At 35.3% G+C, this 22,775-nt stretch overlaps 4 protein-coding genes across 6 annotated transcripts in view; 2 read left to right on the top strand and 2 right to left on the bottom strand.

Annotated features, from left to right (window-relative positions):
• Window positions 1-4,900, top strand: part of LOC108570440 (proton-coupled amino acid transporter 1) — a 33,097-nt gene extending 28,197 nt beyond the window's left edge. For 2 of the 3 annotated variants that reach the window (XM_017932300.1, XM_017932302.1), the window contains 3 exons: window positions 2,672-2,704; window positions 3,049-3,221; window positions 3,719-4,900. In XM_017932300.1, the coding sequence (XP_017787789.1) occupies window positions 2,672-2,704; window positions 3,049-3,221; window positions 3,719-3,960 (448 nt within the window). In that variant the 3' untranslated portion in view covers window positions 3,961-4,900. The remainder of the gene's footprint in view (window positions 1-2,671; window positions 2,705-3,048; window positions 3,222-3,718) is intronic. The other variant, XM_017932301.1, reaches the window with a different exon arrangement.
• A 2,484-nt stretch (window positions 4,901-7,384) lies between these two features.
• LOC108570455 (4-coumarate--CoA ligase 1-like) lies at window positions 7,385-9,905 on the top strand. The gene is made up of 5 exons (XM_017932318.1): window positions 7,385-7,681; window positions 8,279-8,456; window positions 8,586-8,807; window positions 9,137-9,366; window positions 9,583-9,905. The coding sequence occupies exons 1-5, from the start codon at window positions 7,385-7,387 to the stop codon at window positions 9,742-9,744; spliced, it is 1,089 nt and encodes a 362-aa protein (XP_017787807.1). The 3' UTR covers window positions 9,745-9,905.
• Window positions 9,906-10,277: 372 nt separating this feature from the next.
• LOC108570470 (zinc carboxypeptidase-like) lies at window positions 10,278-12,674 on the bottom strand. The gene is made up of 6 exons (XM_017932335.1): window positions 12,526-12,674; window positions 11,748-12,266; window positions 11,427-11,514; window positions 11,110-11,312; window positions 10,645-10,729; window positions 10,278-10,506 (listed from the first exon to the last, which is right to left on the bottom strand). Exons 1-6 carry the CDS (start codon window positions 12,670-12,672, stop codon window positions 10,313-10,315), a joined length of 1,236 nt encoding a protein of 411 aa, XP_017787824.1. The 5' UTR covers window positions 12,673-12,674; the 3' UTR covers window positions 10,278-10,312.
• Window positions 12,675-13,950: 1,276 nt separating this feature from the next.
• Window positions 13,951-14,841, bottom strand: LOC108570425 (zinc carboxypeptidase-like). The gene is made up of 2 exons (XM_017932286.1): window positions 14,631-14,841; window positions 13,951-14,171 (listed from the first exon to the last, which is right to left on the bottom strand). Exons 1-2 carry the CDS (start codon window positions 14,839-14,841, stop codon window positions 13,951-13,953), a joined length of 432 nt encoding a protein of 143 aa, XP_017787775.1.
• Window positions 14,842-22,775: the final 7,934 nt, after the last annotated feature.

Genomic DNA, 22,775 nt, shown 5'->3' with positions numbered 1-22,775 from the left:
ATTTATTTCATGGTATTGTAACAAGCAAACGTTGAATACATTTTTCATTCGTGTAAGAAGAATTATTTAACACGATAAATTTAGCTGTACTATGGTTATTTTTAATCTACGACCACAGGTCAACCTGATTTTTAATCCCTACGAAATTAATTTAACCACGAGTAAGTAACGAGAACGCTAAAACCTATGTTTCCATTGAAGAATATTGTAAAAACGTATAAATTGTTATATGCAATGTTATAACAAATTGTCGGAAGTATAAATTTTTAATAAAATTGTGAAAATTGATAAATTATACCGTGTTACGATATCGGAAATCTCCCGCGAAAATCTCCCGCGAAAATTTCCCGCCTGACCTAACCGACGATTTTGCTAATGACTTTGGGGAGAGGGTACCGCAGGTATATAAGGACCCGCCGATGTCCCGCGAAATCATTTACCCTTTATACTGGGCCCTAGACACTTCGCGGCGTATTTTGACCTGAAGGTTCTGAGATGTGAATAGAGTGGTCGGGGGCTACTAGCTAGTCTATGTCCACCCTGTACACACTCAGCCTTCTTGTAACACTTGTATACATTAGAATCAATTAGAATTTCTATTACTAATTATTAAACAAATTTTAACAATTACCGGCACTCGCTAGGCACGTAATATCAGACTTTAAATACTCGACTTCGAACTTCGGTTTAGTCATAATTCTATTAATGTTATAATAACGTATAATTTATTAATTTTCACAATTTTATTATTAATTTATACTTCCAAAAATTTGTTAAAACATTACATATTATTATTTATACATTTTTGCAAGTTTCTTTGACAAATAAGTACGTTTCAACGATCTTATTACTTTCTCGTTGTGAAATCAAGTTCGGAGGATTAAAAATCAGGTTGACCCTTGGTCGTAAATTTAAAATAGCCATAGTGAAGGTGAAATTATTATTTTAAATAAATGTTTCTATACGAATTAAGAATCTATTCAACGTTTGTTTGTTGCAATACCGTGAAATAAATTGTATTATATATTTTCTCAGTTTAGACTGAATTTAAAGTTCGTAAGGATTAGAAATCAGGTTGACCTGTGGTCGTAGATTAAAAATAGCCATAGTGAAGGTAAAATTATTACGTTAAATAATTGTTTTTATACGAATTAAATATTGATTCAACGTTTATTTGTTGCAATACCGTGAAATAAATTGTATTATATATTTTTTCTGTTTACACTAAATTTAAAGTTCTGTTTACATGTTATAACAATTAGAATGTAGACGTTTTGCCGTTTCACGGTTTTTCCTCTGTTAATTATGTGTTTATAAATCATTTCAAACTAAAGCAGCACCATGCCCACCCTTAATTAAACCGTCTCAGTAGTTTACCGTAATTAAGAATCTATTTTCGGGATTTATACGAGAATTTTTGAATTTTAGTAAATACTAGAGTCAGTGCATCGCGTATTGAAATAATAGCTTCATCCCTAGTTCGTTTATTATTGAATATTTTTACGCGTTTAACTTATGCTTCTCCCCAATTCTCGTCGCGTATTTTATTCAAATTTTCTTATATTCTAGAATCGAAAAAGATACGAATTCGCGTTTTTTCTTTTGATTCTTTCAATTTTTCAATTGCATTACGCATTATTGCAATAATTTCTATCCTTATATTTAATTCTAATTGTTTAGCAGCTTTTCTGCTGCTTTCGACCCTACATTTTACTGACACTTGTCGAATCGACCCTACATTTTACTGACACTTGTGGAATCGAGCCTACATTTTTTTTTTTTTTTACGTGGAGGTAGGCCGACTCTATGTGATGAACAATTGGCAACCAAACGGTGGCTCTCCCTCTACATTCGACGGATAATGTGTACAGTTATTTAATGTAATTTCTTAGCAATTTGTTTTGGTAATTCATTCAAAGCGATATATTATGAAATTAAATTAATCACTCAATAAGTATTAACATTAGATTGTTTCCTCGATATGGCTATGGTGGTCATCAGTGACTGGAGTGGCTCAAATGCTTAGAATAATTAAAATAAAATAAATGTTGTCAACTAAAAATTTTGAACGTCATAGCTAGCTAGACATTATTTTCAATTGAAAAAAAAAAAATTATAAAGCATAATACTATATATACTATGTTTAAAATGTATTTTCTTGTGGCCACCTGACAGCAACCTGTAAATCTGGCGCGAATATCTGGCGTGACAGTGAACGTGTTAATAAGTAAATGTTGTTCAAATTATATCGTGTTTTATGTCATTTTCATCAGAAAAATCTCATCAATATGTTAAGAAATATTTCGGGATAAAAAAACATAAAATTAAAAAAGTTGATATTTAAATCTCTTGGTTGCCTCGACTCACGTTTCATGCTTATCTTTTATTCGCTGTCCTTGGCTACGTTCGGCAAACTACAAAGGCGGGCTCGAGGCTCGAAAACGTAGTCCCTGACTCTACTAGTGTCAGGTTTAGCTTCCTTGCGGTCTGACCCTTGTGGAGAATATACTGTATTATGCATCCAGGTGATAAATCGCGCTGCGTTAAGAAATAATCGAAAATTCAATATCGCTACGAAATGATTGCGAAAAAAAAATAGCGAGCTGAAAATAAAAAAAAAACGTAGTTAAGAAAATACTGTTTGTAACGTAATTTTCTGTTGCATACAAAGGGTGGATGGAAAAATCATCGTCGAGCATACAAGGTTTCTATCATACATAGGTTTTTACCTAGAAAGTGTTGTGTTCTTTTTCTCTGACAAAACTACTGGACAATTGTCTTTTCTATCCTTTTTTTCGTTTTTACAATATTGTGCCGTCGTGTTCTTTCTTATCAAATAGCACATATTAATAATAACTATTACAGATTTCCTGATTTCACTTCGTGTACGTCTAAATTTGCATGTTTGGGTTATATTTTTAACATATTATCGGATAGTTTTCGATACTTTTTTTTTTTTAGATCGGTGAACAAGTTTCTTTGCTTTTAACAGTGGAGAATGGTGAATAATATTTTCAGATATTCACAAGATGTTACTCTGTTTTACAGCTTACCGCAGTGCATACAAGTTGCCATTTCGTTGAGTATATTACTCACCTACGCACTGCAATTTTACGTTCCGATTGCGATCATTTGGCCGAAGATCGTCAACCGATTTGGCCCGTTCAAGTGGCCTGTTCTTGCAGAGACTGTTTTCCGTTCCGCGATGTGTCTTCTGACATGTAAGTTTCACCTTTAAAATTAACATCTTTCTATAGAGACGAAGTTCTCAGTTATAAATAAACAGAATCTAAGAAACAAAGGAATTTCATCAAATTAATGCTTAATATAAATAGTGCTAATGCTAATACAAATAATGCTTTTACTTTCGAACATTAAACATTAAACGCGCTTCAAACTTCTGGCTATTATCCACGAATATTTAAAATTTCTATATAAAATCTCTAGAATATCTAGAGAATAGAGTTCGCTTAAAAAATATTTCCATTTCAAATTTCCTTACATTTTCCTCCAAAGTAGAAAAATATATTTAAAAAAAGAAAGGACTCTGTAGAATTGAAAGAAATTTGAAAGCCGTAAGAGAAGAAGTCCTTTTCACATTCTGAGTAGAGCTCGTCGTTAATTTTACTTACTGGTCCTCTTTGAACTCCGACAAAGTCGCCGCTAATTTTCCCAAAATGCGCGAAAATTTCTCGAACGATTGTTGCTTCTGTTCCAGTTATCCTAGCCGAGGCTGTACCTCAATTAGGCCTATTCATATCCTTGGTCGGTGCAGTAAGCAGCACTGCCCTAGCATTGATATTCCCACCGATCATCGAGATGGTTGTATGCTGGCAAAACGCTTCTTTAGGCTTTTGCACGATATCGAAGGACATCGTGATAGTACTGATCGGCCTTCTAGGATTCGTCACCGGGACATACGAGAGCCTGAACTCGATCATTCGGGCGTTTAGCACATAATTAGTAAATAGTTCTCGTTGTATAATATCGTCGTTATCTTTAATTGTACGTACACGCGCGGAACTAACGGATCATGACATTTACGCGAGCATATAGGCAATGATTATACATTATATCTCTTCTTGGACAAAGCCGGGACACTTTCGAAATTCATTAGATTTAGATCTTCTTGATAATAGTCTTATTATTATTCGTTAGTCTAGCACGTATTTTTTGTTTCGAACGATCGTACATTAAATTCTTTTACATGTCGTCCGTCGACTTCCAGAATAGAATTTTCGTCATCTGTGATCTGTCTTTACATTGATAAAACCGTTAGAATTTTATAGTTCCACGAACAGGGTAACAAATCGTGTTTTTCAAAACTGTTGCTGTTACCAATTCGAATTGGGCCATTTTGTACTTTTATTGATGTTGAAATTGTACTAATATTGAATTTAAGATATCAATTTTTGTACAGATTTTTACATTCGCTAGGATTTCTTTGATTTTCGAACGAAACGATAAGAAATTCCGGTGAAATTGGTAACCGCAATCGAGTTGTCGTCTGTAACATATCATCGCCTATATTGTAAATTAACATTGTTAGTTGTTTGTGTTCTGAACGCGACGTAAATCTTAGATTTATATACCGTAGATAATGTCTAGACTTACTCAGTTAGATCTACGAATCCTCTGTATAAAAAAATATGTAAACTGACTGTTATTGCAATTACACACGCGATACTCATACGTAAGCACACTTACGTATACATACGCACACATATAGCTCGTACGAATGAATTGGAAAACAAAGAAAAGAAATTTGAAATTTGGAAATTTTGGTATCGCAAAGAAAAAAAAGAAAAAGAAAAGAGCATCGGTAAATCCATTGTAAAATGTACAGATAAAATCATACTCGACGATCGTGTGATATGAAAAAAAAAAAAAAAAAAAGAAACGTAGACTTTACTTCGGTTGCATTCTGCACAAGTGATTTCTCGTCGACGGAGTGTTGCGTGGCTTTTTCCTTTTTTTAAAAAGCTCGAATTTCTTCAAGCGGTATAGCGATTGTAATTTTATGTATATTATATGTAGGGGGCGAGAGGGTAGAATTGTATCATAGTTGTGATAGGCTGACCAAGCGTTTCACTTCGAGACAATAATTATATTTTTTGAAATACTTTTTTGTACAGTCCAATTCAGCAGAGAGAAATATTTGAATTAAATATTAAGATAATAATTAACAGTGTTTATTGGTGAATTACGATCGATCGTTATTATGTATTCGTGCATTGTCATTGTTATCGTTGAAAATTGTTAATCGTTGAATATCATGTATTGGAAAGATCGTGCGACAGGGATTATTCGTGTACACTTTTCGTTCATCGAATTTCTTTCTTTTTTTCTTTTTCCTTCTTTCATAGCGACCGGAGATCCTGTAAAACGGATGTATCTGTAAGTAATTAATGTAACGTCGATTCGATGTATATTTTATTTATTTTCTCCATCACAGTATGATGTCGATATTTATAAAGCAGTATGAGGATGAGAAGACGGCGAGAAATTGTAATATCTTTTGATTTGTATTATTGTTATAGATCGACGAACCTATTTTTCATACCGAACTTTTTATATATGTATAGTTGTAGCAGCGAGAGAAATGTGATAAAAAAAAAAAGAAAAAAAAACAAGAAAACGAAGAGAAAAGAAAAAAAAATAACGTTAAAAAGGAAATGCGAAAAATCACAGTTTCAAAACCTGTTCTCAGAAAATAGATCGATTTTTCTTGTACAGAAACCACGAGGAAACAGACTTAACAACATGCCTCGCGTTCATTCGAATACAAATAGGCCTGTTCATATGTACAACTTTTGTGCACCGACGAGAAAGAGAAGCTGAGAAATCTTAGAAAAAACAGTATTTCAAAGAATGAACTTAAAAGTAGAGAATATATACATATATATGTATACATACCCATCCTATTATCATAAGTAGAAGTAGTGATATTAGGAAAGTAGTAATCTTTTTTTTATTATGAACGTAGAAAGTAATATCTCACAGTGATAAAAAAACAAACAAACAAAAAAAATTGTCGAATGAAGTTTCCTGAATTAAATTAATCACCGTGTTGTTTGCTGGTCGAAATTATTATTTCGCGCCAGATATTATGTTCGATGATGAACTTTTTCCTAGGATCAATTTTTTTTTCCGTGGACGCATTGTACCGTAATAGTATTAATCGTTTACGCGACTTGTCGTGTGCGTAAATGAAATTATGCTGCCTCGGAGTACAAATTCTCTCTCAGGGATAACTTTATACTTGTACGTGTAGATAGGTGTCTTTTCTGTTAGGCTCTTAGCGGCGTAAAAGAAAAAAAGGTGATTTTAGTCCATCGTTTCTTAGTGGCTGATGAATGAAGGAGTCAATAAATCTGCGTGAAAATACGTGTTGTCTATTCATGTACCGCTTGTCTGATCGATTGATGATTGGATCGTTGGCTAATAAAATCGTTCGAAATTTACTGTCTCTACTGAATGATGATGACTGGTCGCGTGTGGATATCTCTTCATCTGGGCAAATTTTTTTTCAAGTTGTCAAGTTCTTTTCGAAAGCAATCTTTTAATTTTCGCACAGTTTTTTGCTTAATGTTTTTCCTTCGAATATTATGGATCTCAAACGTTAGTTACGTATGCTTAACCCTTTCGCTGCGTCAGATTTTCAAAATTTCTTTTATTAAATTAAGGTAGAAGTGGGCATATGATGACTTTAAGGATTGAATTAGAGTGGAAGTGGACGAGTTAATTTTCGTTAGCGAGTAAATTTTCAAAGCGCCAATAGCAATGAAAGGGTTAAACTTTGAAATCGGATGAGACGTAAATTCGTGGATTTATTTGTGAAAAAAATGTTCACTCTTTTCAAGAGGCATGCAGTAATTTTGATGCAACAATTTGCCTGAAAATTGGTTCAACTACGATTTATAATTATTCTTTCGAACATTCTGAATCTATCGCTGGAATATCTTAGTGTTCTGAAGTTCGACGAGATATTATACTATTTTTAACAACAAATTTCAAGACTGTTCGATGAAATTGCAATCTTAAATGGATGGGAATTTGTCGAATCAGGAATAAGGTGCTCTCGATATTCCAGAAATGGATTGCACAGAGGAAAAGGTACAGCTTTTCAAATTTGAAAATTTGCAATTTCTGCGATTCCTGAATATTCATTTTAGTTGTCGAAAAGAAACGTCTTCCAATTGAACATTCTAATCCCGTTGATCGAGATTTTGTACGTGTACCTAACGTGTGGCCAGGAATTCAGCCCGGACGAGTTTTGTATTTTCTTGTTCGTCAAGGAAGAATCGAAAGAGAGGTGCAAGTTCGATTTCAACCCGATTAGGGAACATCTCGATAATCTGAAAGATATTAAGGTTAATCTACGATGGATCATTTTTCGTGCAACGAAGTCGAAGATTCTTCGAAAACAGCGCTGATCTTGTTCTCTTCTGGAACCACCGGTTTGCCAAAGGGTGTTCAGCTGCCGCAGAGAGCGTTACTGAACATGTTGCAAAAACGCGATAGCGTTAATCTCAGTGCTCATCTACCTCTGTGGTTCAGCTCTCTGTACTGGGTCAGTGCATCGCTGCTTATTCTTACCAGCCTTTACTCTCGCTCCACGAGAATCCTCGCGCCGGAATTCGACGAGAAGACAACCTGCGAAATTGTCGAGAAATTTCAGGTGCATATTCCTCTTCGATTCACTTTATCGAGAGTCTCAACGTGTATCGTGCTGCTTTGAAAATTCGTACTTTGAAATTTTTGCAAATTTAAACTGGCAATTGTAATCGTAATATCCTACATTCGTAAATTTCAGAACATTACCGATGAGAAAATCACTTCAATGTTAGAAATTACGCGTTACAGGGAACATAAGATTTGTTTTGTTTTAAGTATCTTTGTGAAAGATGTACTTTTGGAAATATAGAGATCCACAGTGAATGGAGACGATTAGCGTGTTGTACGATTGTTTTTTAAATATTGTAAAAATGGTTGAAAATTGACAGAACGATAAGTGATATGGAATAGTGGTATCGAAAGACTCGTTGGAATTATGTTAATCACAATAGTTCAGCGCCACTGCTCTTCCATATGTACCGAGAAAGTTAATAATAACATTATCAGCGACGATTAAACGTAAAAGTTTCGAACGATAAATTTTCATTCAGAGTTACTTCGTGCATGCACTTTATAGACGACTCTGAAAGGAATCGCAATTGTTTCATACATTCTTCTGCAATGATCGTTATTCATCATTTTTTTTATTATTCTTTTCTAGGTCACGTGGATGCTGCTGAGTACCAGTATGTCGAATCGATTTGCTCGTTTCAATCGTTTGCACGACTATAATCTTTCCAGTCTAAAGATTCTTTTCACCGGGGGCGCTTCGTTGAATAAAGAATCTCAAGATTTGCTGAGGAAACAGTTGCCACATACGACAATTTTGCAGGCATACGGTGAGCTATGAAGTCTAGGATAAAAAATTAATCAAGTATTGTGCGTAACGAAAAAAGAAAATTATGCTTCATGAGTGAAAGAATTGAAGCGTTGAATATCTTAATATGAAAATTGACTTTTCGTCTTAGGTATGACCGAGCTTGGCGGACTAGTTTCTTCACAATTAGCAAACTCCAGCAGCGGATCCTGCGGTGTGGTGAACGCAAATTGTGAAATAAAAATCGTGGATCCCGAAACTGGGAAGATGTTGGGTGCGAACCAAAATGGCGAACTCTGCGCGAAGTCAGCGACTATGATGACTGGTTATTACAAGAATCCTGAAGCTACGAAGAACATCATGGACAAGGATGGTAAATACAATAATTTCGAAATATTCTTGACAAATTTATATGTACCAGGGTGAGTCAATAATTTAGAAGAAAGGTACAACTTTTCCTGTTTTTGCAGTAAAACCTCGTGAAACTGTTTTAACCCTTGTTTATCTTGTTTAACCCTTTTCGTGATCAGTGGAACGCATATGTCTCACTTGAGTACTCGAACAAAAATTAATCTTAATTTAGTATCCATTACAGTAGACAAACAAATTCCTTAAAAAAAATTCAGTCATGGAAGGATGAACTTGTATTCCTGAAGGAATTTGGCAGGATGTGTATAAGGATAATAAAATAATCTTTTTTAGGATGGTTGCACTTGGGGGATTTAGGTTACTACACCGACAATGGAGAAATATTCATCGTGGACAGATTGAAGGAAATCATTAAATACAGAGGACAACAAATAACGCCAAATGTTATTGAAAATCTCCTGCAATCTCACCCTGCTGTCTTAGAAGTGGCAGTGGTTAGTATACCTCATCCAACGGATGACGAACATCCTATTGCATTCGTTAGCAAAGTAAACGATAAAGACGTACGTTTGAAAAGACTTGAAAATCTCCTGCAATCTCACCCTGCTGTCTTAGAAGTGGCAGTGGTTAGTATACCTCATCCTACGGATGACGAACATCCTATTGCATTCGTTAGCAAAGTAAACGATAAAGACGTACGTTTAAAAAGAAGATTATTTTTTAACTAAATTTTCTACAAGATATATCGAATGAAACGATTTTTATGATTCAATCGATAGGTTACCGCGGAAGAATTGATGCAAATGGTCGCGAGTAACCTAATGGACCACTACAAACTACGCGGCGGAGTAAAATTTTTGCCGAAACTTCCTCATACGCATTCCGGGAAAATTTCAAGGAAGGAACTTAAAGCAATTGCGAAATCGCTCGCGGTTCACTGAATTAATTTCAGATAAATTATAACAGTACAAACAACGGGGTATGCGTTACGTGTTTCATGAAAGTATCGCTGTTTTTTTTTTTCTATTTTTACCGACAGGACAAAGTAGAAGTAGTATTAATCTGAAGAAAAATAGAGAAGAAATTATCGAGAAAAATTTGATATTTTAGATCTGTCTAATTGTATATGAACAAAAGGTGCTATTATGTTGCAGTATTGTGAGAAAAGAAGGGAAGGACAATTGTACAAAAAGGAATATGTATGTTACCGGTAAAATGTACAATCTAGGTAATATTTAAACGATTTTAAAATATTATTTCATACTTTGCTTAGGTAACATAAATATTACCAACACTAAGATTAATACTTCATATGAATAACGAAGAATACAAAGAAATGGTGTTGAAAATTAGCAAACGTAAAAGAATCGAAAATTTCAAAACTGAGATGAAGAATAATAAATTTGATTTTCAAAGTATATTGCTGCCTGAAGAATTTCGTTTCGCGCAGTGTTTACATTGTTGGATTTTACATTTTATAGAAAGGTTCAATCTATCCTAAGATTGCGTTTATTCGTAGCCTTTTGCCTTTGCTTCTTTGAACATAGCGACCAAAGAGTCCAGGGTTTCGAGTGCTGTTGGGGCAATTTGATCAGGTGGAAGCAAGAAACCATGACGACCAGTGTCTCGGAGCTCGTACATGAAGGTTACGGGTTTGTGGAAAGTTCCCTTCACCCAGTCCACTGTACTTCCGGCTGCAACATCTGAAAGAGAAGATTCAACGTTAAAGTTAAGATAACACAAATAAGAGAGCCTGTCGAACGAAACAATTGTTTCGTCTTATCGCTTTGTCACGTCTAAGTGTGCTATAAAATTGTCGTGAAAATTAGTCTGTAACTTACGATGAAGTTCAGCGACGGTTCCAGTCTGGTAGATGGTTCCATAGCGTGTGGCAATAGCTTGGACAGTTTTTTTACCGATGTCAAGCTGAAAGTGCACAAAGTTAATTAGAGTTTCAAGATTATCTGCGTCGTCGAAACAAGACTTAACGAATCTCAATCAAGATGTTGCATTATCAGCAAACAGATAGATCTGGCTAGTCATAATGCAACATTATTATCAAGCGACACGAAGCATTGATTGTCATTTCTCGTGCGACAGGATTTCGATCGAATCGGGAATTTTGATAAAACCTCACGATAAGGAGGAGAGAACATTTCTTATTACGTTTGTGAACCACAAGCAAATTGAATCGTGTTTCACTCAAACTTTGTAACAATAAACATTTTATATGAAAATATTCTTGGAGAAGGAAGATCTAATTCTGCGTTATTCTTCATATTTCTTTGATTAATCCTGGTACTTACAGAGGAGTCGAAATTTTCTAAATGTTGCTTAGTGTAACCGTAGGGGAACATGAGAAGCTGCGCATAGCTATGGATAGCGATGTAGGCGTAGAATTTGTTGCTGATAGACGAGATATATTCGGACATTGATTTCGTTTCGACGTCGGAGAACGCAGAGCTTCCGGCATAAGTGTCAGTGCATGGGCCGCTGTCAGGGCCACTAGCTGAAAAATAACGAAATCGTGAATATCTTTTAAATAATTTGTCACAACACTTCGCTAAAAAAAAATTCTAAAAATATGAAGAATCGTTCGAAACACTTCAAATCAGACACTCACGCATCCATTTGTATCCCCAGTTCCTGTTTGCATCAGTTCCGTAGCACAAGGGGCCGTATGGTTTGCGGGTCTTTCTCCACATTCGGTTCTGAAATTTCAACGATCAGTAAAATTCACTGAATTCGATAATATAAACTCACCACTACAATTTATTTTCATAATTTAAACTCACTTCTCTTGAACACGAATACTAATTTTCCTATTTCTCGTTTCAACGTCGTAATGTCTCTCAAAATTTTGGAAATTTCTGCATAAAGCATTACTTTCGAAATTCTTAAATTCTTGAACGAGTAAGTACTGTTATTCCTTCAAATTGCTTACCGTGCTGTGTGTGTAAGCGTAGCCATCAGGGTTGAAGACAGGGAAGATGTACCAATTGTGCGATTCGGCGAGTTGTCTGACATTCGCGTCCTTGCTGTTCAACAGTTCGTTTGCCATGTACAGAATGGAAGCTGTGGCGACCCATTCCCTAGGGTGAATTCCACCCTCTAGGAATATTCCAGGTTTGTTCTCGCCGAAGGATATCTTCACACCTTTGATCTTGCGACCCTCGTACGTTTTTCCACCCTCGATCACTTGGACCTTTCCGGGATAGTCTTGAGCCAAACTGTCAAAGAAAGAGTAGATCTCTTCGAGTTTGTGATAGCTGTTCAAGTCGAATGCGACGAGTGGTTGAACTGGTGGCTGTTCACTGTCGATTAAAGTTTGAACGTCGTTGACGTAGGTGTCGTAAGGGACTTCCAAAGTTTTCATCACATCGCGGAACGTCGGGATATTGTGGGGCGCAACCATCACATCCACGAAGTTCTCGACGGTGCTTGGCTCTTTCCAGAAAGAGAACTGTGAAATTAATTAATTAATTATGAATTGTCGATAATCGTCTTTGCTTTTAGTTTGGATCTCGAAAATTTTTGGTAAGTTAGCAAATGTTAAGTTAATTTTAGTGTCTTTGTAAATTTAAGATGCTAATCTTCGATGTTTGGTAATAAGAAAGATTTGTTGAGTTAACGGAAGAGTGTTATTTTTGTTGATTTTTTAAATGTTTCTTAATGTCAGCATTGAGTAAGGAATTTAATTATTTGAATGTAATTATACATACGCCGTCAGAAGATTCTTCGAGTTGTTCTATGACTTCCAATTGTTCTGCCGTCTTAGGCACAATACGGAATACCTTGTAGTTGTCATACTTCACTTGCTCGGCTGTCGCCAAAGCGACGAATGCGAAGACAAATATCTTCCACATCATGCTTCTCCTAAAAAGAATAGAAAAAGATATCAAAATTGCAACTAAAGTCGTACCATTTTAAACAAAAATTCAAAAGCAACGTTAACAATGAAAAAATCAAAGATCTATCACGAAAGAATTTTTATAATTCTTTAATTTAATTGTTATGACTTTCATAACACTATAGCCAACGAACAAGTCTTCAGAAATATTCATAAAATTATTACGAACGAAGATTCAACGCAACAATAACAATAAAAAAATTCAGAGATCTATCACAAGAGAATCTTCGTAATTTCTATAACACAATAACAAACGAACGATTATAAATCCAGTGTTCAGAAAAGTTTATAAATTCAAATTACGAGAAACGCAAATAATTAAAAAAAAAAACAACACTTTCACATCTAATTAATTACTTTCGAAAGAAGCAAAGAACAGGTTGAATGATCTTACCCTGTGCAATGACGAGAGAAGTATCTATCGCCGAGCATTCCTGTCGTTGTATTTAAACGTCTCATCTGCACACGGCGCCAACGATAATTTCTGTTAGATCGTTATTTCGACCAGGATTATTTCGTTAATTCTAGTATCTTTTATATTTTATTTTTTAAGATTAATATCGAAAATTTAGATAAGAGGGGCACGTAAAAAGAATTAGATCTACCGTGTTTCTAATCAACCTTACGCCAGGGAACGAATGTTCGGTTTCGTGATAGCTATCAGAGTAACGCTTTTGTTATTCTAGAAACTTAGTTTCGTTCCTTTTTTGTAGAAAATATTTTCGAAGAAATTGGGTGTCTTCTTGATAGAAATGTGGAAGAAATAATTTAAAAAATTGTTTTATCTTTTTTTTAATATTTTCTTCTGTGCAAAGTTATTGTAAAATCTTACATTCATTCCTCTTTTTCTAGAAAATATTTTCTATGAAATTAAAAGTGGAGGAGAAATGATTTAAAAAAAAATTCTAACCTCTTTATTGTTTTCTCCTATGCAAAGTTATTGTACAAACTTACGTCCACTCTTTTTTTTTCTAGAAAATATATTCTCCGAAACGAGAAAATAAGTAGAAATGGTTTTTAAAAAATTCCGATCTTTTTATTATTTTCTCCTATAAAAATTTTCAAAATTTTTATCGTACACTTGAAATTATGCAATATTGTAATCAGTGCAAGCATACTGTGCGTTTAAATACATGTGCAGTAGTACTCTTGTTATAGTTTCTTAATAGAATATAATAAAATTTTGTACGACCAATGATTTACACCGATACGATTATTCATCTGCGTGTAAATCTAATCAATATCGTACGATTGCCGACTGAGGTAAGCCGTAACCGAGTTTCGCGGCTAGTTGAAGCATCGCGATCAGAGAATCCAGAGTTTCCTCTGTAGTGGGTATAATTTGACTGGCCGGCAGGATGAAACCGTATCTTCCTGTGTCTCGAAGCTCGTAAGTGAATGTCACGGGGATATTAAACTTTCCACGAACCCAGTCCATCGATCCACCGGATGCAGTGTCTAGAAACAACGAAATAACGAAATAATCGAAAATTGAACTTAACTTCGAACGATCAAAATTCATAGGTTCGTTCATTTTTATCGGACTGATCCATGTAAAATTGTCGATCGAGGATAGCGTAATTATCTCTTTGTTTAATGCGAGGTTACGCAATTTTTCGAGAGTTGGATTTACAAGGGATTAGGGTAATTATGTTTTATCAGTTCAAAGGTGGACTTAGTGCTAGACGACTAAATCATTGATTAGAAGAAAGAATAATCTGTGAATGGACGGTCAAAAATTTTTTTAAATAGAAGTGGAAATTTTTAAAAATTTTCTGAAATCAAAATTTTTCAAACTTCCCTAAGTGAAATATGCGTCAACCTAATGTATCATGATGTATTTCCTATGTTATCGTTTCACTTTCGCTATTTTGCATGGAAAAATTTTTGAAAATTATTCTTCGTTAATTCACTCACACATAATGTCCACGATATTTCCAACTCTGAATTTGGTCCCATATCTCTTCGACAGAGCGTGTATAGAGTGGTTTCCTATATTGTACAGGTCCTTGTAATTATCGACTCTCTCCCTGGAATGACCATAAGGAATGAGCAACACCTGACTGTAACTGTGAAACGTTATGTACGAGCATAATTTATCCTGGATGCTGGTAATGTATTCTGACATAGTTCTGGTTTCTATTTCAGAGAAAGGTCCGCTGCCATGGAATACGTCGCTGCATGGATACGGACTGGTGCCACCCTCTAAAATGTTAAGAAGAGCGAATTAAAAGAAAAAGAAAATTAAAATTAAAATAAAATTTAATCTCATCGATTCAGAGTTCTGTCGAAAGTAAAATTTTTCTTTTTTGCAAAATATCGCGTGTTGAATTGGGCATAATTATTTCGCAGAATTTCAGTCTTAATTTTTCTTCACTTTCTGTGTGTATTATTATTATTCTTAATTTGCAATCTCAAATTTTGCTGTTTGCTGGTCTAAATTATTATTTCGCGCCAGATATTATGTTCGATGATGAACTTTTTCCTAGGATCAATTTTTTTTTCCGTGGATGCATTGTACCGTAATAGTATTAATCGTTTACGCGACTTGTCGTGTGCGTAAATGAAATTATGTTGCCTCGGAGTACTAATTCTCTCTCAGGTATAACTTTATACTTGTACGTGTAGATATGTGTCTTTTCTCTTAGGCTTTTAACGGCTTAAAAGATAAAAAAGTGATTTTAGTCCATCGTTACTTAGTGGTTGATGAATGAAAGAGTCAATAAATCTGCGTGAAAATACGTGTTGTCTATTCATGTACCGCTTGTCTGGTCGATTGATGATTGGATCGTTGGCTAATAAAATCGTTCGAAATTTACTGTCTCTACTGAATGATGATAACTGGTCGCGTGTGGATATCTCTTCATCTGGGCAAATTTTTTTTCTAGTTGTCAAGTTCTTTTCGAAAGCAATCTTTTAATTTTCGCACAGTTTTTTGCTTAATGTTTTTCCTTCGAATATTATGGATCTCAAACGTTAGTTACGTATGCTTAACCCTTTCGCTGCGGCAGATTTTCAAAATTTCTTTTATTAAATTGAGGTAGAAGTGGGTATATGATGACATTAAGAATTGAATTAGGGTGGAAGTGGACCAAAAGATGCGAACTGAAACAGCGCGAGTAAATTTTCAAAGCGCCGACTGCAATGAAAGGGTTAAACTTTGAAATCGGATGAGACGTAAATTCGTGGATTTATTTGTGAAAAAAATGTTCACTCTTTTCAAGAGGCATGCAGTAATTTTGATGCAACAATTTGCCTGAAAATTGGTTCAACTACGATTTATAATTATTCTTTCGAACATTCTGAATCTATCGCTGGAATATCTTAGTGTTCTGAAGTTCGACGAGATATTATACTATTTTTAACAACAAATTTCAAGACTGTTCGATGAAATTGCAATCTTAAATGGATGGGAATTTGTCGAATCAGGAATAAGGTGCTCTCGATATTCCAGAAATGGATTGCACAGAGGAGAAGGTACAGCTTTTCAAATTTGAAAATTTGCAATTTCTGCGATTCCTGAATATTCATTTTAGTTGTCGAAAACAAACGTCTTTCAATTGAACATTCTAATCCCGTTGATCGAGATTTTGGACGTGTACCTAACGTGTGGCCAGGAATTCAGCCCGGACGAGTTTTGTATTTTCTTGTTTGTCAAGGAGGAATCGAAAGAGAGGTGCAAGTTCGATTTCAACCCGATTAGGGAACATCTCGATAATCTGAAAGATCTTAAGGTTAATCTATGATTCTTCTTCTTATTCGACAATTTTTTTACCCAAGAAATACAACGTTACGCTTTTTCGTTCAGACTTTACCATCTTCGGTGCAAAATGTGATCGTCGATTTATTTATGAACGTTGTTCGTTACGTGGCCTTTTTGGAACCGATAAGTAGAGATTATCTGGATAAGCAGAATTCTCGTAATTACAATGATTTGCATCGAGTCATAGGTAAGTTTCTTATCTTTCTTTTCTCAGAGAAGATAAATCTCTAATTTGTCTTAAGTTACGAATTTAATTTTTTTCAGTTTTCGTCTACATTCTATCGTACAGAGTGTTCAGTTTATTCTTCGAAGAATCCATCGATTGCTTCGTTCATTTTAAAGTGAAGAAGATATTGTCTCTTGTCGGGCATCTTCTTAATCCGACAACTGCGAATTTCTTTCATAAAATGGGTTGCTTAATATTCGAGGAGGATTTCGTGGAGCAGAAATTGATGTTACCATTTTTAGAAGCGACGCAATATTTGGAGGTTCCTTTCACAGTTTGTTGAAACGATCTTCTTCAAACGAACATTCTGTAAGCTTCGTGTCAATTTTTCATAGAAACTTCAAGAGAACTTAAGGGAGCATATGAAGAAAATGAAAATACCAAAAAAGAAATTAACGACACCGATGTTTATGAATGTTTTAAATCGAACAACAGCGCGTTTGAAAGTGCCGCCTAACACACCTGAAGTGAGTGATTTCCTTAAAATTGACATGATTAAAATATTTATTCACAATGTGCTAGTTTCAATTTTGATATTGCAACAGAAACAGCGGGTGATAAGTATTCGATCATTTTTAACTTTGAAAGTTTTTTCCCTTTTTTCCCAACAAGTATCCTTATGAAAGCTTTGTTTTGTTTTTTTGGAATCATTGTCTTTGAAAGAATATAAATCGAACGATATGCAATTTTTCTCTTAAATAAGTAGATAACATTATGCTCGTGATTCAATAAAATCAGTTTCATCTTCGTGCCTTTTGAAACTTTTCAAACGAGCGTCGAATTAATTAAATCAATCACGACTTTATGTTAATTAAAGCGGTTGAATTAACGAACCTTTAAGGTTTCCCTTTTCTGAAGACTCATATCCTGGATAGGATTTGTCGGCGATGAAATTTTTTCGAGAAGTTCCAAGGACGAACTATCTTAAGCCGTTGATAGAGACGAAATTGGATTCGATACGCGTTGCCAATAAATTGAACGCGATGAATTTGCTGATAGATGGGGACAGAAAAGCTCCGAGTTGCTCTCAACGTCGTAAAGATTTGAGGAGATCGATCGAACCCGAGAAATCCAAGCCGAATTTCGTGAGAAAATCTCTTCCGACCTTTAAGGTGTGGAAAATAGTTGCAGAATATTTTCTAATTGAACTTTGTTCAAATTTTTTTTAAATACGATCGATTTTCTGTTCGTTGCAGCCTGTCGTGGTGAAACAAACCGCAGCTTCGACTTTGAGAGAATGTTCTCGCGTGATAAGCAACGAGGAGAAAGAGATAAAAAAGTAAAAGTATCGATGAAAATTATGGAGAAAATTTTGTCTCTAATAAAAATGGGAAACGTTGCTTTTCTCAGCATTTTTCATTTCTTCTTGGATTAAATAATTCTTAGTAGTTTGACAATGATTACATGTTTTCCAACTTGTTTCGTATTTGACGTGGACAATTACAGATTGAAAGCGTTGACGGAAGGAGGTCTCGATCCATTCTCGATCGAAAAACTCGAAGAGGAGAAGAGACAGCGGCAAAAGGAGGAGGAATTGCTGAAGATACAAGAGAGACACCTTTTAGCGTTGTTAACACGCGAGGGTGCATTTATAGCGAAACAATCGCTGCTAAATGACGTTAAAGTGCACGGAGAAAACGTGCGAAAGGAGGTATTTAATAAATTACACTTCATCTAATGTGATTACGATGTAAATTTCAAAATCACAAAATTATAAACATTGTAACAGATGTTAGCTCTTAAAAAATATTTAAAAGCAGTGAATTCTATTGTTTTAAATCAATGATTTTCTCGTACCTTTCGTGTTTCCAAAGAAACAAGACTTATACGAGAAACTAGAGAAATGGAGGCAAAGTCACAACAAGGAAATGACGGAGATCGTTGAAAAATGTCGCGAGATCGAGCAATCGTCTCGCGAAGCTTTCAACGCTATGCTCGACGAGAAAAAGCAGAAAGGTATAATAGAAAATTAGATGAAAGGAAAGAAGAAAATGAGGTAAAAAGTTGTATTTGAAACTTACCAGCGGCAGAAGTAACCGAAGAATCGCGTCAATTGAAGGCATTGTTGGTGAAACAGAGAGAAGACGAGACACAGAGGAAAATTCAAATGATACAAGGGATCAAAATGATTCAATCGTTACGAGCGTTGCCTTTTAAAGATTTCGATCCTACGGAATCAAGCGGTTTAGGTCTTCTTTGCGAAATGTCTCTAGCTGAGGTTCATCGCGTTTCTACGAAACGATAGATTACAACGGAACAATCCTGATAGTTTCTATCGTGTATTTTAGCTGAAAGAGAGATCGTTTTGGATGAAAATGAAATTAGACGAGGAGACGAAGAGTCGAAAATTTCTCATTCATCGAGAACGAGAGAGGCAGAAGAATTTGATGAAAGAAACGCGGAGAGCTCTCGAGGAATACAAAGCAAACAAGTAAGCAGTCTTCTCTATCGACGATTTTTAATTTGCGACGTAATGTTACATTATTGAAAATTAAAAGTGACGAAGATGTTATTACTCCAATTTTTTCAACGACATAAAAGTTAAATAATAAAAAGTGCGACTTTTTGCAACGAAAAGAAAGAAAGTATTAAAGACTAAAGTAAAGAAGAAATCAGATTTCTCGTGGAACGAATAACTCATCGAAAGAAACGCACAAATCAAAGAATTTTCTTTTGCAAAATTATACACGTTGAAATACGGAAATGATACAAAATAATTGTAAAAAATTGCAAATAAAAATTTGCACAATTGGTCCTCGTTTCAGACGCGCTACTTTGCCATCCAAATCGCGGCAACAGCCGCAGCCTGTTACTTCATCGAAGAATTTTCTTTTGCAAAATTATACACGTTGAAATAAGGAAATGATACAAAATAATTGTAAAAAATTGCAAACAAAAATTTGCACAATTGGTCCTCGTTTCAGACGCGCTACTTTGCCATCTAAATCGCGGCAACAGCCGCAGCCTGTTACTTCGCCGGAAATAGACGCGTTGCGGAAGAAACTGGAGGAACGCAGAGCCTTAAGAGCTCAAAGAGAAGTCGTATCGAAGTAAAGAAGTTATCAATTCGTTTAGTGTACGTTACAACAGAATTGTAATAAATTATACCACATCATGTTTCGTGACATTTTTGAAACACTGTTTCCTATGAATTATGTAATAAAATGATAATGCAGTATCTTTCCTTCGGCATTAAAGGAAAGCATTTGTTTGTCGCATTTGCATCACGTAGCTCGTTTGTTCCTTCTAATCACTGGATCGAAGTATAACGAGTCACTAGTTACGAGGCGGAAAACTGTAATTGAAAATCCAAAAGTCATTGTTTCTATAGATTTGACACGTCACGAGAAGTTCGGCAGAAAAGAATCGTGTGGCTTTCATGATTCACGTTTCGTTGCTTGAACGATGATACGAATAATGAAGAAATTAACGTTCATTTTTATCGTTACAATCAATATGTTCTTTTTCTATTAAGTCTTCAAGTTAAAGGCGAAGATTAACTACCTAAAAGTACACACTGTACATTCACCTCGGGAAGCTGTACCCTTGGATAATTTTACAGGCTTTAGATAGTATAATAGCGTCGAGTTATTGTTCGTCGACTTCTCGAGCAGTTGAGATATTGTTACTTCTCTCACTCTCGTTCTTTGCCTCTTTCATCGGCTGTTTCGAGGGTCGGCTGCTGTGCGTTGTATTATTTAAGCTCTAATAACAAATTCGTACCGAGTAATTTTGCAATCGTACAGCGAAAGCACAGAGATATAAAAATCTTTACTTCTCGATCTAGTACTTTTTCGAATCAAATTTTTCATGGAAATTTCAAAATTTCGTATATACATAGCTAGTTGAAATTTGTTTCGAAAAGTTTATCAGTTTCTTCGTTAGCTTAGAGAAAATGTTTTCGTGTTGTACGAAGGAAATTTTCTATAAATCGAGTGTCTTAACAGGATTGATAAAATCGTTTGGGTAGAAAATTGAATGATACTTTCATAAATGAAAAGAAATTTCGATTTAAAAGTACACGACTGTTACGAACCCACTGCCTTTCCGCCACACATTGTTATTAGATACTACACCTATCCCCCGATTTACACGGTACTTTATTTACGCGATTTCACTTTTACACGGTTTTTAAAAGAGGAAGAGGAGTCTGAACCAGTTGCGTTCACAGCAAAAGTCATCCGTGAAGGACTTGGGTAATCATTTTCTACAAAATGACCCGAATGTTGAACGAGCTCTCCTATTTCAGCGAGATATTAATAAACGCTTAACTCAATATGAGGAGGTCTATAAAGATTTGATCAAAAACCAAACGCAATTGTTAATTACGGATTTCATTACCAAGGCTCGCCGATCTGAAATTGTTTCTAATTCATCCAACATCGAACTTGAATCGCATCAAGTACTATCGAGTGATGAAAGTGACATCATACCAACCAGGAATAAAAGATTAATAGTCTACGAAAGTGATAACAGTAATTAAATTTTTGGTTAAATTTTGGAATTTATACTTCTTGTTTCTACATGTAAAATCAATTACATACATATATCTTTATATTTTTATCATTTTATGAATAGACCGTTATTTTCATGTTTTTTAAGATATATTTAGTTTTATTTTACGTTGAAACAAATGACTGAATTATGCACATTTTAGTTTGTTTTCGATTTACACGGTTTTCTAAGGAACCTATCTTCAGTGTAAATCGGGGGATAGGTGTAATGAATTTAATTAAATAACCGACTGAATTATGCGCATTCTGTTTTTTCCCCGATTTACACCGTTTTTCATACAAAAAGCCATGATTTCTATTTACACGGTATTCTGAGGAACCGATCATCCGTGTAAATCGGGGGACAGGTGTATTATATTATTATTAACATTATTGTAATTAGATACTATTATAATATTCTTATCAACATTATTATTATTAGATACTATTATTGGATTATTATTAACATTGTTATTAGATATTATTATTACCACAACCAAGCACCTTTATAATTATAAACCAAAACGCCAAGCAACCGCCACGGGTAGGAAGGGAGCAAAGTCGGGAAAAAGCCACGAAGCGACGCTCGACTCCAGGCCCTTTTCCTGACCATTGATTGGTCGGAAGCAAGGTGCCAAAACTAGTATAAAACCGACGTACCTGCACAAGGTCGACAGATAGTCTAAAGGCCAAACTACCATTTATTAAGCAATGCATTTCTCGCCTTGCAAACAGTTATACAGTTAATGATCATCCCAATCCTATGGTCAGGAACACCGGTACCTTCAGGCTTCACCACCTCCCGTACAGACCAAGGGTGAATTTTCCTTTAGAAGTAGTCCAAGACGGGTCAACCACGCTCTAGGTTTCTCTCCTGCCTTCGTTCACCGATCAGCCAAAGCCTGCCTCCCCCATTCCCCGCAGGCTGGCTCGTCACCGATGCATGTCTCCCACTCTGCTGCTGTTTTGTACATTGCATGTCTTCAACGCTTCCGGAATGCATCCCGAGTGTGGTCATTGCGTGTTCTCTTGTACGTGTACTAAATTTTTTATCCTTTCAGGAGTGTGTACTACCCATACTATCTTCTCCCGCTTCCAAGGAGCAACCCAGATTTGCCCCCGTTGAGGCAACCACCAGGCTTCAGCAGGTTTTCTGCAACTTTTCCTGCATGACCTCGACTTCATTTTTAATTAGCAAATTTCTTTTTTTTTATGATACTTAATGTCTTCAAAGTCTTTTAGAGTATAGGGCGCTGATTTACGCCAGGTGACTCTACACCAAATTCAAGCAAAAATCTACACAGGCGCTGCCTGTTCAAAAAAAAAAAAAAAGATCGACAGATAGTCTAAAACAGTACACCTAGAACGACACCCGTTCGAACTAAACATTAAATAAAACGACATCAAGCACATTTCTGGAATTTGACGCCTTTAACCAACCCGAAACGAAGGCGATCTCAACCGATACGGACCGTTCCGTAACAATAGGCAATTATTTTATTCAGCAAATATTATATCGAGTACTATATTTTCGGGTTGTTTATATATTGTGCTTCCACACGAGAAAACCAGGTCAAAGG

This window comes from Habropoda laboriosa, unplaced genomic scaffold (assembly GCF_001263275.1).
Source record: "Habropoda laboriosa isolate 0110345459 unplaced genomic scaffold, ASM126327v1 scaffold84, whole genome shotgun sequence".
Classification (NCBI taxonomy): domain Eukaryota; kingdom Metazoa; phylum Arthropoda; class Insecta; order Hymenoptera; family Apidae; genus Habropoda; species Habropoda laboriosa.
The sequence above is the reverse complement of the archived record's forward strand: the minus strand, read 5'-3'. Positions and strand labels throughout refer to the sequence as shown.